Below are 16,985 nucleotides of genomic sequence, written 5' to 3'. Positions count from 1 at the left end.
AAAAACCACTGGTTTCAAATGTGCAGAAAAAGACGCAACGTCAATCTGGTAGAAGATGACAGCCACAGTGATGAAAATGTTGTACCTATTAGCACTGCAAGTAGCCAGTATAAAAAGGGTAATCTTGAGAACATCAATGTCGTTGAAGACAAGTGGACTGTAAAACTAGTAGTACATGGCAAGACATTAATTTTCCGTATTGACACTGGTGCAAGGTGTAACATTCTTGTCAAGTCAGAGTTTGAAAAGCTCAACGACAAAGTAAAACTTGCTTATTCAGCAAAGTCACTCAAGTCTTACACTAATCATGTTATTAAGACTGTAGGAGCAGTGGTGCTACCTTTGAAAAATAATATCCAAGAGGTGAAAGCAAGGTTTGAGGTAGTAGACATTAGTCAAGAGAACATTTTGAGTGGTGACACAGCAGAATGTTTAGGACTACTACAACGGATAGACAGCATAGAATCCAAGGCAGAAGACGAGTTACAAAGAGAATTTCCTGAAATGCTGAAAACAACTGGAACACTGCCAGGAGAATATAAGATTCAGTTACATGAAAATGCTAAAGGAGTTATCCATCCATCACGTCGCTTAGCAGCATCACTACGCATTAAAGTTGAAGAAAAACTTAAAGAAATGCAAGCTGATGGATTTATTCCTCCAGTACATGAACCTACTGAATGGGTTAGCTCCATGGTTGTTTCGTTCAGTAATGACAAAGTGAGAATATGTATTGATCCAAAAGATCTTAATAAACCAATCAGACGGTAACATCACCCGATGAAAACTATTGAAGATGTGATCACTAATATTCCAGATTCGAAGATATTCTCAGTTCTCGATGCCAAGTCAGGGTTTATGCAAATAAAGCTTGAAAGAGAATCTTCATTTCTCACAACTTTCAACACACCTCTGGGAAGATATAGATGGTTACGATTACCTTTTGGGATCAAATCAGCGCCAGAAATTTACCAAAGAATTATGGATGAAATGTTTCAAGGTATTGAAGGAGCATATGTCATCATAGACGACATTTTAGTAGCTGGTAGAGATGTTGAACATTATGATCACATTTTGAAACAATCATGCAAAGAGCAACGGAGTACAATCTAATGCAACTATGACAAGTGCAAGATAAGGCAAAACAGAGTACCTTATATGGGCCATATCTTGTCAGAGAAAGGTTTAGAACCAGATCCAGCAAAGATAAAGGCAATTATTGGCATGTCAGCTCCTCAAGACAAAGATGGAATCAGAAGATTTCTAGGTTTAATTCAGTACCTAGCAAAATTTATTCCTAGTCTAAGTCAAGCAGATGCTCCAATACGAAAGCTTCCAAAAGATGATGTAGAATTTCAATGGAATCATGAACAAAACAAGAGATTTGAAGAATTGAAACATCTTTGTACAAACCCTCCAGTTTTGGCATATTATGATGTCAACAAGAACGTAGAGATAGAATGTGATGCAAGTAAAGATGGACTGGGAGCTGTATTACTCCAGGAAGGTCGTATAAATTGCATACGCATCAAGAGCTCTCACGGATGCAGAAACAAGATATGCACAGATACAAGCGCTTAGGCTGATACGTGGACAGAAGAAAGAACCAGAGTCCCTAGTTAGAGGTACTGTTTCTCAGAAAGTAGGATATTAGAGGAAGAAAATGTGCTTTATGTTTCACATTTTATATTATTGTGAATAATGAGCAACCGTAAAATTTTTCGTCAAAGAAATATGATATTTGATATAAAGTAGGTTAACGATTTTGAGTTTACTAATATATTTCATTAAATATAGTGTAATCCTAGTTTTTACAGTTTTATCATCATTCCATTGACAACGTTTGTTGTAGGGGACAGCTTACGTAACCAAATCCCTCCACATTTACCTGTCAGCAGCTGTTCTTAGCAGAATATAAAATAATTTTATTGGTCCTAACAAATGGAAATTCAGTTTTACTACAATAGTCCTCCTCAGCATAACTACTATAACAATAACAATATGGATACAAATACGAACAATATTCACACACGAAACAAATACTCTCACACACACAACCAGTGCTTTTTCAATTAGGCTTCTATGTATTTCTCGGTTAAACTGATGAAAAGAGAGAGGCCGGTCCATGCTTCTATGTTATCCAGCCAACTTTTCTTTAGAAGACCCTTTCTTCATGCTCCCTCCACTGTACCCTGAAGGATGATTTTTGACAATGAGTCATGTCTTACAATATGATCAAACCAGCTCTCAGCTTTCGTCTCTTCATGGTTTTGCCATCCAGAGTGTTGACTTATAAAAGTACAAACTCATTTGTCTACTTTTACTGGTATCTGATACCAAACATTTTTTGTACTCTTTACTTTCAAATACGTGAATTCTTTTTTCAGCCTCAGCGTTCAGTGTTCTACTTTCACAACCATATAGCAGTACAGAGACCACTATGCACGACTACAGTTTTAGTTTTACTTCGAGGCTGATGCTACTCTTTCAAATTTTCAACGGTTTGTTCATGACAGCGGACGCCAAGCTTAAACGTGTTTAATTTCTTTTTTTTTTTTTTTATTGCCATCTCTTGTTATATTTGAACCTAGGTATTTAAATGATTCAACTTCTTCTAATGTTTTGCCATTCAACTGTATGCAACATTTCGTTCTATCTCCACAGCAAACTAATATTTTGCTTTTTTCAGCACTGATTTCCATGCCAACTAATCCAGCTGCAACACCCAGTTTTGAAGTAAAATGTTGTACCTGATCTGGATTATCTCACTTGAGGTTTATATCATCTGTAAACTTGAGATTGGAAATAGGCAGCCCGTTAATTATAAAGCTAGGAGTTTCATCATAATATGATCCAGAAATATGTTTTAAAAAGCTGGAGAGAAAAAGCATCTTTGCCGCACTCTTGTGGATGTCCTAAAATTTTCTCTTATTTGGTTGCTCAGAAGTATGAGTAATTTGCGTTTTAATATAAGGATTTGATAAAAATCGATAAGGTTATAATCTATGTCGAACAGCTTCATCACTTTCCTGATCAAAAGAGTTTTGAAGTTGTTTTAGTTTCTTATTGGTGTTGAAGCCATTTTTTCATCACAGTTTGATATTACCTGCTTTGAAGCCTTCCAGCTCTTTGGAAAGGACATCCTCGGCTTTTCTCTTAAGTCTGTTAAATATTATCTTTCTCGGATGACCAGATCAGATATATAGTTTTGGCATTGTCTCAAGTTTCCTCTCTTGGGCAGTGGAATATTTAAAGATTGGGGCCACTTTTTCGGCCATATTTTTTTCGCCCCATAATTTCTGGCATATTGTCCTTAAACATTTAGTTACGTGTGATCCACCGTGTTTTTAAAATGTTGATGGCATGTTATCAATTCCAGGCGACTTGCTATATTTAAGTGGTCTTTATGCTTTCTCTAATTCTGTTTGTAGTATTGGAGCCTCTCCAAGTTCTCTGTTATCCCAAGGTATTTATGTCGAAGTTATACAGATATTTGCAACATTCTGTCTACTTTCTAAGCATATCTACTTCTTCAGTCAGAAGAGTTCCATCGTTATTTTCAACCACTGTGGTTCTACTTTGTCTTGTGCTCTTGTGTTTATAAAGTCTTATTTGTCTTTTATTTTTGGTCCTTCCTTTGTCAAGTTTTATCCTCCTTGTTATCTTCCTATAGGCGTGCTGGTGTCCGGCAACCTTTTTATAAATTGAAGCCGGGTTGTATGATGGATCTCTTATGACAACTTGAAGGATTTACTGTCTTATCTAATGACTTACAAAGGTTCTTTAAAAAAAAAAGATTATTACGCCATTCGTGTTTCGATTAGTTAAACTTCTACTATATCTTAACTAGAAACTTAAGCTCCAATCAGCCACAGACCCCCTGGATTTTGTGTACTCTAATGGTACGTATAAACAGACTGGGTCTATGCTTACCTATAGGAGATATGGAATAAAAAATGTATTTAGCCTATCGCTTCGTATTTATACATTTTGGTGCTAATTTGCATTTTTTAAATATCCGAAAAATTAAAAACATAAAACAAAGCAAAAGACATACACCTGTTTCAATGGGGTTTTCATTTTTTTTCCCCTCTATATTGAGCTAAAATGAAGAAAAATAAGCTAAGATGTGATATCATTGTTACGGGTACATAATACATGAATTATAATTTTCCTGAACAATTATCAGTTCTCTCCCTTTGCCATACAACATTATTGTAACATCGCACCTGCCCTACCAAATTAGGACAGAAAGGAAGACAAAGCTTTACATTGGAAGGCAAACAAAAAAATAATTAAAAACAAAAATTTTAACAAGCAATAACCTAATGGCCTACGCAGCAGACTTTGTTGTTTTTTTAACAGTATGTGAATGTATTAAGCTTGTTTTTATTATTAAATTCGACATTCTATTCTTTTACTTCAATGAGGCTGTTGATACTATTGGCAATAATTTAATTTTTTTTCATCAAATGTGACGTTAGTAATTTTTTATCTTTTACTTGTGAATGTAAATAAATGGCAGGCATTTTTCTAGACGCTTCATAAAATTAACACATATTTTATGATAATAAAGCTAATTATTAAATTAACATTGCTTTGAAAGATTGCGTTCATGCAACAATTATTTAATTCAAAACAAGAACATGTCTTTATATTGTCTCTAGATCATCTGCCGTTCTTAACGTCCATTAAGACAGATCTGCTCATATTTCATCATTTTACACTGCACAGCCACCAACCAATCGCTTTACCTCTCCTCACTGTCACATAGAAACACACACATACTCCATATCACTGTCAATGTTAGTATCAAAGTTACAATACACGTTTGTCAATTCTAAAAGCACATTTCTTATTCCATGCGCTAGAACAAATTCGTACAAGTGCTCCTTCTCCCCATGCGCCATTAGAGAATGGAATGGGTTGCCTGAATCAGCCAGGAAAACAATTGACATGAGTTTAAGTCGTTGATTAACATGCATGACTAGATTGACAGGTGAAATGCGTAGGGCGTAATTGTTTTTTTTTTTGTTTTTTTTTTGTCTTTTTTTTTAAGTAACGCCTGTAATATATAAGATAAAGTCAGGCTACATCTATCTAAATTTTGGGATTCAAAGTTAAGCCACAATAACAATATATTGCCAATGCTCAGCCAGCGGACGCTTTTCTCATAGAAATTTAAGAATGTTTTTATTTTCTTCATCAACTAAACAATCGGTACATTGAATTTCCTCTGGTTAATGCCATTGTCTCTGATGTACATTAGTCTTTTTAACTCTTTTATTTATGTCTGTTATGTTCTAGAGTGTGAATCTACATTATCTTTGTTAACTGCGCTTTATAAATACAATTATCATTATAATTAATTCTTATTAGATTGTAGACACCGATAACTGTATCAAGTATACATCTATATGTTTGATTTTCAATCCAAGGTTTATATATATATGACTGTGTAGGCCTACTTCAGTTTAGGTCTATATATTTGTTATAGAGTTAGGCCTATCTTATAATGGAGCATAACTGTTTGAAATGGATATAAGAATAGAAATAGCTGAATGGAAAGGTTGAATAAGCATTAAACGTGTTAAAGAACTTTAATTAATGAGCGAATCCCGAGAAGCAAAGTCTGATGCTTATGAAACAATCCTAGAATGTAGAGTTACTCCAAAAAACGGCAAAAACCTAAGCTTATTTTTATAGGACTCGAGCCTGGAACATTAATACCAAGCAAAAATAGTGAGGAAGATGTCTTGCCTTATGTTTAGAAGGTAAAATTAGAAGAAGCAAAAAAAAAAGCATCAACTTATCATTTAAAGAAAATAATTACAATAAGATGTCAAGAAATAAGGATCTCTTGAATGTTGAACAAATGTTTTGTTTTCAATCACCAAATGGCCTTATAAAGATCTGTGGAAATATGTTGTTTATTTACTGCATGCTCATTGCCTTATGCTCCATAGACATGTGAGGGGAAAGATTACATGGGAGAAGGTTTCCATGCTGCCAATTAGAAAATTCTTAGTATGCATCGGAATAGGAAGCCACCCAATCATTGGTTATTAAGCCTATACACATACTGTAGCATTTCCTGTGTGTACTACTGTAGGACAAACTGTTCCAGTAGCCGCTGTCTCGTGTACACTTTACCGCAAGTACACAAACATGTTCCATTTACTTAATACTTCTGGTGTGTATCTTTATAACAGACCAGCTCTTATGTATTCTTTAATATATAAAAAACATAACAAATTAAGTTTAATACTTTGTTTATTTTTAGAAACTGCACACACAATTAGGCCTACTGTACACATAATCAGTATATAAATAATTTCTTCACAAATGATTTTAAAACAACTAAAGCATGTCTTGATGTTGAATACTGAAAATAAATCATGACTAACCAAACAAATGTAATGGCTCGATTCGTGAAAAAAAGAAATTTAAAGTATATAAAAAAATGAATTGGATGAAAAGCTGTGATTTGTAAGCCAATACTTGAATGTAATTTCGGAAGACGCTGTCTCACTTCTAGTTGTGTAGGTCGTCATCATCTATGGAACCAAGTCTCCTAGAGAAAATAGTTTCAAATGTATAGAATTACAATGTGCTAACCACTTACTAAGACTAAGACTGCTTTATTGATCCATATAGAAATTTGTTGTGATTACAAGGACTCTTTTCTAATATAAAGACAACACAACAGAGAAACATACACATAAATAAAACAGACACAACATAAAGAGTTCATTCAGCGACTACAAACAGGTATCTTGGTCCTTTTCATGCTTCCTGATCGAGTTTTGTACCGCTCTGTTCTTGTCTTGATTGACAAGTAGTCGCCCACTTCGCGACGACCTGACGTAGTTATGATGGAGCGGGTGGCTATTGTCTTCCAAGATTTTTCCGATTTTTCTTAGACATTTCTACTGGGCTCTTTTTTTTTTTACCATAGACTTTTACTTTTAGACAGTAATATCAATAGTAATAAATATTGGTCTTAATCAAAAGACAGTTATGCCTATAGACATTCGTTGTGATACACATATGGTCATTATTGAATCATGTGTGTATTTAAAAGTAGCCTTACTGTTACACTACACAACTGCATCGGGATGGAAATCATTATGTATAACTTAATATTCTCAAAACCTTCCTTTAATTGATTTATTTCTTTCATTATATTGCCCCAACCCATTTCTCTATATTGTTTTCTCTTTTTTCTCTCTTACTGTATTATATCGTGAACCGGATCTAAATAATGAAAATTTCATCAAAGCTCAGACCACTATGATTATCTTATGTCTGAAATTTTTGCCACTAATTATAAGTAAATTTGCACCCACTGACCCTATAAAACTATTACAGAAACCTTGCTAGAGTGCTGACTGCTCTCATAAACATACTGTACTAGATAGGCAAAGTGACGAATGTCAGAGCAACGGGAATCAAAATATGGTCAGCTCTTGGCGAGAACTGTCAGGCAATGAGGAAGCTCACTTATAAGTTGTGTGGAACTGGTCGAATTGTGTGTAAGAAGGTCGTATTCTTTTCATTCACAAACTGCTAACTCGCAACCAGGTTTAACCCAATTGTATTTTTTCTGTCTGCAAACAGTATTTCCAAGAGAGAAACGCCGTTAAAGACACCATTATCAAATGGCCGTTGGAAAATCCAATGGACGGGCGTGTACCGGGAGTCCAAAGTTCCCCAATGGCAATGCTCATTACTGTGTTCGGTGGTACCATATAGGGGCCTACGTAGCGCGCTGCGCCTCGGTACTGATCCAGATCACTATATGCGGCGCAAGGCAGCGCTGACTATGGGTAATTTCTATATAGTCGTATTCAACAGCTACCAGCTGATTGAAAAGATATTCAATTCGATCTGGTGTTTATATATTGCACTTGGGAGAGAAGTGGGAAAGGTATGCGACAAATTTACTGGCCAGTACACTTAAGGATTAACCTTAAAAGCTGGCTTTATACATATTATATGTCCGTGGGTCGACTAAGATAAGTTACTGGTTAATAGGAATGTCATATTCCCAAGTGCGATTTATCTAGTCCCTCTTGAATGCGATGGGATTACTGTGAAATCACATTCTATGACTTTTAAACTTTATACTCTCTATAAGACGAAGTATAATGGGAGGTTTTTTTATGTATGGTTGATAATTACAAATAGCTATCTATTTGGTGTATCCGGTTAACAGAAATGTATTATTTAGTTGGCTAGGATGGTGGATAACTTCAAATAGCTGTCTATTTTGGTGTATCCGGCATCATAAATGTATTATTTAGTTGCCAACATTGATCTTTTAAAATAGCGCCCTTAACATTGTTTGGAGTCAAAAATGTATCGTCAAAACCCTAAATACAACGTTTATTAACTGAGAAGCAATAGAGTCGTGAATGAAAAAAATAACAAAGTGACAACGTTCACAGAGTTAAATGTTGAGGTCAGTAGCTCTATACTAGGTATAAAATATTAAAGCACTTACCACAGGGTGCGACTCCTTGCCTGCACTGGTCGATTTTCAGTTGCAGCAGTTGTATTTCTCCGGTCATTTGTTGTGCAGCACCACACATGGACATCATGTAGCCAAAGAGAAGGTATTTGATCTTAGTTGGTTTGTCCATTTCTGCAAACCATTTCAGGTGTGTCTAGATGTAAAGTTGGAAACAAAATTGCTTTATATCCAAACATTAAATGTCACAGGAAAACAAAATAATATCGATGCTAATTAGAATGTAAATATGAATGTATTATTAAACTCAACAAGGTCACCTAGCCGGGCAAAAAACAACAACATTGGTTTCATCTACGTATTTATTTTTGTGCTTTGAACCTGATCGCGAGAAGGTGAAACATCGGGCTATTTCCTGTTTTTACATGAGCCAGAGAGGAACAACATGCAAAATTTTAAAAAAATTACTTAAAAAAAAAAAGGGGGGGGGTAATCTAAGGGGAATAACTCCACTTATACAGTCATTAATCTCAATGCTTTGGGATTTATTTTCCCTTTTCTGTATTAAACAAAATAATTAATTACCACTAATTAATTAATTAATTGGTTAATATTTTTATTGAGTCATGGTTTGTTAGCTACAGTGAATAATTGTGTAAATCGTCATCTTGATTCGAGAATGGGAAGTGGGAGATATAACATGTGCACAAATTGTACCAAACAGACAGACAGACAGACAGACAGATTGAGTTTATATAAGGTTTGTAAAAAAACAACAACTCAGTCTTAAATGTTATAAACAACCGATGGGAAGACAGCATAAAAGAATGGACGCGCGTCATTGAAGGATATTCTAAACAAGGCAAAGAACGGAATGGAATGGATAAAGACGGTCGACAGATCTTTTGTGGTGCCCCAACGGTTCATTACACTACGGCAGGTAGGTGACAGTAAAGGTGATATTAAATTATCTCTATGTACCCTCCAACAGAGTATCCCTTTATTCTTTTTCTATTATTGCCTTTAAAAACAAATAATAATTGATTTGTAGTTTATGTATAATTTTCAATGCATTTTTTTAAATATGCAAACCCCATCGAATGACCCTTCAGTGTCTCCTGCCATTGAGGTGTCATTACCACTGAATGTATCATTCATTGAGATCTTCACATTGTCTCCCAGCTGACCACCGTCCAATCTGCGAACGAAAAATTTTTACATGAAAATATCTGGCACACTTCTCTATTGATGTTAGCGTCAGTCGAAGCTGGATTGTTATTCAAACATATTAGTTTCAAATCTTGTAATCTAAATAACCGACATTTGTTACACTAATATTGCACAGTATTGATGAGCCTCCAGGTATGAGTTCTTCCAAAAAATCCACATTTTTTTTACAGAATTTAAAATGAAAAGCATGTCAATATATCTTTTAAGTGCTTCTAATCAGGGATGGCCATAAGGGCTGCAAACTTGTATCTAAAATCTTCGCTTTAAAATAGCACAGATTACTTAACGAAAAGACCACCCGCAGAATTTAGAATTATGCCATCAATCTGCCAAAATTGGACATTCTTTTTTTATTAGTTGTATGCCTGAAATACATTTTCCATCATTCCGTTAGCAATGCTTTAAATTAAAAAATAAATAATAGCATAGGCTTATTAGAATATGTTTAATATTTCCCCTGCAACATGCCTAGAGTGTTTTAGCACTTTTTAACTTACAAAGAATAGGCCTATAGCCTAAGCATTCGTATTTATTGCAATTTCCACATGTACCTGTCCTTTTGAGTCACACTTGACTACTGCCGTGACTTGAAGCTAACTTTAGATTTTTGTTTATTAACTTACTCTTCTAACATTTCTTTAGCATTGCTGCCGCCCTGGCACAGAGACAGAAAGTGTACTGTGGTCTGAAAGACGAATTTCATCCTTTGTGCTTCAAAGTTCTCAGTTAGTTCTTCCATTTTCTCTGACAGATATTTTTTCATCTGAACTCTTTCCATCTGACGGTAAACTTCTGCTTTGGCTTCTTTCTCTTCAGCCTCCTTCATAGCCTTTAGAGTTGGCAACAAAATTGGAATTTATGGAAGACCATCGTACAAAACATTTTTATTAATATTTAACAATTAATATAAATAAATAAATCACTTCATACATCATGTTCAAATAATACAGTAAACTAAACAGACATATTTAATTTGTCATTGAAAGAAAGAGCCGCGTTAAACTGATTAACAAGCAAGATAAAAACACTATTTAATACAAAAATAAATTTTTGGTGAAATTGTATCAATTGTTTGCAAACAATTAAGTAGGCTAATTAATTTGTAGAGATCTAGACTAAGTAAAGTTAAGTAATCCATTTCAGACATTGCTATCTATGGAGCACATGATGTAAAGGTCATCGGTTTATTTGGCCAACGGTTAAAAGAAGGGTGTCATGAGGCCAGCACAACAACCAACCACCTTTACTTTTCCCCAACATTAGAGCCTTCACCGAAATTTGAACCCGAGAGCCCTCGGTACGAAAGCCGAGCGCTTTACCCCTCAGCCACCTCGTCTCTGATGAAAGTGTCCCAAAAGGTTCGAAATAAATCCCTTTTATGAACCTTTGACCCGGGAAAGTCTTTTATTTCTTGGCGAGGATGAAGGATTGGCTCTTCACGACCTTTCTGTCTGGAGGCCCCCATCAATTAGATGATCAGACGCTGGGGAGACGGGAGATTTTTTCTCCGCCACCAAGCCCCCAGATCTGGACTAACAATAATACAATTGTGTGACTGGAAATATTTGTATAAATTGTTTTTCTTTAACGAATGTTCATGCTTAAAGAATGATCTGTCCAATCAATTTGCTGGCCAGGAGGGGAGGGAGGGGGTATCTTGGAGAAGGTTTCCGTGCTGCTTTTTAAAAAAGTTATTTCAAAGAAAGTTGCTCGATTCTGAATTTGAGCTCCAGGTCTCGAACATCCACGATCAACCGCCGACGCGTTAGCCGCTGAGCTATTCAATTACTTATAAAAACAGAAGGTGTTTTAGTCTTCAAAAGTCTGTAGTTTTACATTTTTAGCGAAAGATCTAATTCTCTACATAAGGCTTATCTCCCTGTAGTACATTTCTATATAAAACAAAACAAATTAATTGCGACTAATTGATTAACTAGATGGTTCATTTTTTATTAATTGATGTGGTGTCATCGACAATGAAACGTTGCGCAAAGTTTCAACTTGATCCGAGAATAGGAATGGGAAGAACAAACGTGTACAAGATTCCACCCAGACAGACAGACAGAGTGAGTTGATATAAGCCTTTGTAATAAGCTTTGTAAAAATATGTGCCAGCGAACGCAAGGGTTTATGAATACGATAATCAATATGTTTTTTTCCAAATCGATCGTCTAAAAGGGCTCAAGTGGCCTGACTGAGACGGAAGTCCTTAAATCCCGTCTAAATATTTTAATCTGCTTGTGTTGTTTTACATATTTTGGAAGTTTCTTCAGAAGTGATGGTTATTACATCCTATCCCAGATGTACTTATTGAAGGCATGTGATGTCAGTGGCCGGGATTCAAACCCGAGCTCATCGAGGCGACAGTCCAGAGCGCAAGCTACACTGCCAGGCTGTAGGCCTATATAGTCCTCGCTAACACCCTATGTCGACAAACAATCATTATTGTTACCTCAATATCCTCATGCCAAATTATTTCAAACTGCTTTTTAAGATTCTATTCGAACTTATTCAAATAAAACGACCTAAAAAAAATAAACAAACAAGTAAGACCTAGATCTAGATCAGCGATTCTCAAAAAAAAAAAAAAAAAAAAAAAAAAAAAAAAAAAAAGGGGGGGGGGGGGTTAAGGGGTGCGCAAACGTACATTATTTGGACTAGGGAGGCGTAACTTGTGAAGATCTTAGAAAAGATAATGTAGGTTTAAACTCAGCTTGCTAGCATGTTAAAAGAAAAATGGCAGAATTAAAAATGGGTCATATAAGCCGGAGGCTCTCAAACTTTTTGACCCTGGACCTCTTTACAAAGTCAAAACTTGCTCACGGAACTCTAAGCGGAAAAGTTACATAAATACATAGCAGACAAATTAGATAGCAGTGAGGGGCGAGTGGATTAGTATTAAAATTATCCCATCGGATAAACTGGCTTTTAGCAAAGAGGTTTTATTTTAATTCTAAACAATTTTCATATTTCTGCGGACCTTTTACGGTCGTCTCATGGACCCCTGTGGGTCCACAGATCACATTTAAGAACCACTGATAGGCCTATAGGCAAAATGAAAAAAAAGGGGGGGGGGACTTAACAGTTCCGCTCTACCTGTTCAGACTGCTGAAAGTCTCATGTCTATCGATCGCCTTAAACTCAAAGAAAACTGGTTGAATAAATTAAGTGCTGTACATATGAAATCTGCTTATATTAACGTTCAATGTTTTAAAAACAGGAAAAATTAAAGTTGCAGTTCTGCCCACTTGAACCTACTTGCTGTCTGGCAAATTGTTTAAAGTCAGCGACCAAATCTTTTTTAGCATCTTCATCGTCATCATCTCTTGACTGGTAGAATAAAATAGTGTAGACCACAATTCATTTTTCTAGTATTTTGTATGTATCATTTGTAGCCTAACTTTATATATACATATATATAATACTATATACAGAGAAAGTATAAAGATTGTCAAAGCTGGACTAAAAAAGTTTCTACTTCTCTCTCTCTCTCTCTCTAGACAGACAAACAGACAGACAGATAAAGAACACATAAATAATCAGATCTACATTTTACTTAAGAAAATCATAAATAGTTTCAAAAATTGTAAATGATTATAATGTAATGATCTTATCATTTATATAACAAAGTATAAAATGTAAGAAATGTAAAATATTGCTCTATATTCAACTCTCTCTCTCTCTCTTTATCTATCTATCAATCTATCTGTTTAATTATCTATCTTTTATAAAGGCATTTATCTCCCTCCTATTTTGTTGTTCTATGACTATGAAAGAAAAAAAAAACAGTTATGTGCAAATAGTGATAAATATATAGTGTTAAACTATTGACCAACCTTTCCCCAACCTCGAGATCTCTTCTCGCCCCAACCTTTCATCTCTTCCCAGGCTTTTTTATCGCCCCAGTCGTCATCAGATGGATCATCTTTGGCATCCCGAAACATGTCCCCTTTCAAATCTTCCTCAATCTGTTGGTACAGTTCCCTGAATCTAGTACCGCCCAAAACAGCTGGCACCATCAGGAGGACTAGTGCTATGAGAATCCTCATTGTAGAAGTTCTGTTGAGTTTCAAAACTGTACTTATTAATAAAATATATAACGTATTATTCATGTATGAATTATGATTATTCAATAAAGCTATATATCTGTCTAGTGTCTATATATCTATCTTTATCTATCTCTGTATTTATATAGGTCCTTATGAATATTCTCTATATTGTCACTGTTAAAAAACTCGTCAAGAATACGTTTAACAATTTATTACAATATTTAAAATATAGCCTCTGAAGCAGCGATTTCTTTAATTAATTTTAAAAAAAATAACTTTTAGTCAATTAACAAACATTTTAAAAGAAATTTCTCTGGACCGTTAAAACCTTACAAGTAGTTTTCTTGTATACATAAGCCACTTCATAATTACGTTGTTATACATGACAAACAAAGAAAGAGTAAGTCGTAATATAAGTTTCATTATAAAATGTTGACATTGTTTCACACACAAATAACAATAATAATCAAAAGAATAACTTTATCTTTTCAGTTAAATAAGAGCATTACGTCTTTCCAAACATCCAATGACTATTTAGTGTCCACTATGAGACGCGACTATCTCATTCAATACAAGACACCTGGCGAAATAACATTTTTATATTTTCAATAATTTGAGATTTCTGTTATTATTGCGTGCATAGTCTATCTTTCACGGAAATAAGGGGAAAATAAACAACAAAATATATTTGTACTCAAACAGCTGTCGACTACTACTACTACACTAAAACTTGCTTTAAACGTAGGTATAGCTTTTAAACAACTTATGAGTGTATTCAGATTTAGATAGATCAAAGAAAATCATTTTGGAAAGCTTTTACGAAATTCTAATTCTTTGCAGCCTTGATAGTGTAGACTGCTTGCAAATTCTAATGGTATCACGGTAGTCACGTTTTCAGAATCTTTAAACATTTAAATGTAAATAACAAAAAAAAAATGGTCCTACCAGCTGAAATGCAGCTCGTGGGTGAAAAACTGTCTGAAACTGTATCTGGTCAAATCAGCGAACCCCGTCTTAAATAGAAAGAGGTTTCGCCAAACTGGCATTGCCATGAGGGGGAAATCTAACCAAGGTACGCTTTAAAAAAAAGGTTACATTGAATAGATAGGGGCGTGGTACGTATCTTACCACAAGTTCTCTACAGAAATAAAAATTGAAATATAATAACAATTGAAAAGTAAGTGAATATAATTCCTATTAATAGCTGTCACGTGTCAGAGTTACAAACAATAGCATGTTTAGGATTTTTTTTTAAATTGACCCCCCCCCCCCCAAACACACAGTTGTTGTTTTTTTTGAGTGAGCATCAATTAAATGTTTTATACATCTGGTGTGTGTTAATAATTATGTTAGTGACTCCAGGCATGATAGTATTCTTCATACATAGTAATCATTTGAACATATATCATATGCTGTTGTTTACAACTTGAATGCTTTTGTTCAAACTTTATTTGCTGTTAGATTACATGTGAACCTACGGAAATTCTCAGTCTAAACTTAGTCTAAAGCAGCCAGTTTTAGAATCGACATTCAACTCTCACCTTTACAGTCTCAAGATTGTGTGAGCTTTGAGAGACTAAATCTGTCGTAACCTTGCAGGCCCTATGATATAAGGATGCTAGAGTTTAATCGGAAGATAACCTCGCCTTTCCTATATTATGCTTGCTAAGAAAACCTCGCAGGTCTATAATGCTGGTCGTCTTAGGAGACTGACACCCCAGGTATTATGATGTCGGATGTTCAGGGATGAAAGCATCGCAGGTTCTATGTTGTAGTTCAGGAGTTCATCAAAGAATCAAATGACACTCATGTTAGTTCAAAGAAGTTTGTATCAAAGTTAAATTGTGAAAACAAAAGTTGAAGTTGCAGGAATCTAGGCTTGCTGCTGGTAAAATCATTGGCAAAAAACAAACCCCATTTGGGCAGTTGTTTGAGACAAACATCTATTTAAAAAAAGCTAACAAGATCCTCGAAATAAAGAATCACCCTTTGTGTCAGGATTTTGTGATTTTACCATCACAAAAGAGATACAAGACACCGATCGCAAAGACACAAACACTCTTTGGTTCCCCTGGCAATCAAATCATTAAATAAGAACAATCTGATATAAACTTTGTCACATGTAAATTATGAATGAGTCTGGTGTGAATGTACACTTTGGTTTCTTATAGTTATAATGTTTTTTTGTTTGGTGTAATGCACAAATTGTAAGACTAATTTCCATACGGACAATAAAGATTATTATTATTATTATTATTATAAATTTAATTTAAGAAACAAGTGAAGTGGTCTATGGATTTCAATTATGTAATCTTATACAAATTCTTGTGATAGTATTTTCTGTAAACGACTTTAAAAAAACAGTTTGCATTATTTAAGTGACGTCTAATTAAAACTTAATTGAAATTTCGTAATTGGTTTTAAAAAACAAGTATTGTATTTTTTTTCTCTGGGATGGCCATCCAATTCCTTAGTGCTGACTATGTATTTCTCTGGGTGTCTTCATTTGTATATTATAGTCATATTTATTGTTTTAATTAAAATAGCTTTTATTGTATTGCATTAAAATGTTTTAATAGATCTATAAGGCTTTAATAAAAACAAAATCTCAATAGCCCCCCCCCCTTTTTTCCTTTTAAAAAAAAAAAAGGAATGATAGAAATTTCGAGCGAAATCTATTTAGAAGATAAAAAGTTGTGCCAGGTTTTTTTGTGTCATCTTGCTAAGTACATTGTAGTTAGACGTTCCATCTCTCGGCCAGGTGTACGTTGAGCTAAATTAAATTTGTATCACAATTTGTAAGTCTGATACTTTCTCTCCTGTATGCAACACTTTAGGAGTATCGGTTACAGTGGCGTTTGCTCGTTGCAATTTCAACAGACTAGTCAGGAGCTCACTTCTAACGCCCACACTTGCTATCCCTTGTGAATTGTTCACATCGGGAGAATCTGCATCTGCCGTGACCGTGTTCATGACTTTTTCCCTGCATATTAGCCGATTTGTTGATCTCTTCTTATAAAGCCATCCGCTTTTCGTTTGTCTTTTCATACACCAAACTCGAAATAACGTCTCGACATCCTAACCCTTACCAAAATGTCTTTTAACATTGGTAGTCTAGCAATGTTCCAGTTCAAAAGATGACACAAAAGATTATATAACAATAGATTATAATTGATCTTTCAATAACGCTAATGCCTGGACGGTGCCATGTGTTATGAACTGTCACAATGATC

The 16,985-nt window shown here is 34.8% G+C and overlaps 1 protein-coding gene across 1 annotated transcript; it reads right to left on the bottom strand.

Moving 5' to 3' along the window:
* Positions 1-6,260: 6,260 nt before the first annotated feature.
* LOC106067584 (uncharacterized) lies at positions 6,261-14,290 on the bottom strand. Its single transcript, XM_013226777.2, has 7 exons — positions 14,262-14,290; positions 13,540-13,762; positions 12,962-13,033; positions 10,327-10,532; positions 9,566-9,671; positions 8,507-8,669; positions 6,261-6,574 (listed from the first exon to the last, which is right to left on the bottom strand). The coding sequence occupies exons 1-7, from the start codon at positions 14,273-14,275 to the stop codon at positions 6,558-6,560; spliced, it is 801 nt and encodes a 266-aa protein (XP_013082231.2). The 5' UTR covers positions 14,276-14,290; the 3' UTR covers positions 6,261-6,557.
* Positions 14,291-16,985: the final 2,695 nt, after the last annotated feature.

The sequence above is a fragment of the Biomphalaria glabrata genome, chromosome 13 (genome assembly GCF_947242115.1).
Source record: "Biomphalaria glabrata chromosome 13, xgBioGlab47.1, whole genome shotgun sequence".
In the NCBI taxonomy this organism is placed as follows: domain Eukaryota; kingdom Metazoa; phylum Mollusca; class Gastropoda; family Planorbidae; genus Biomphalaria; species Biomphalaria glabrata.
Note: the sequence above shows the minus strand (reverse complement) of the source record. Positions and strands in the feature narration are given on the sequence as shown.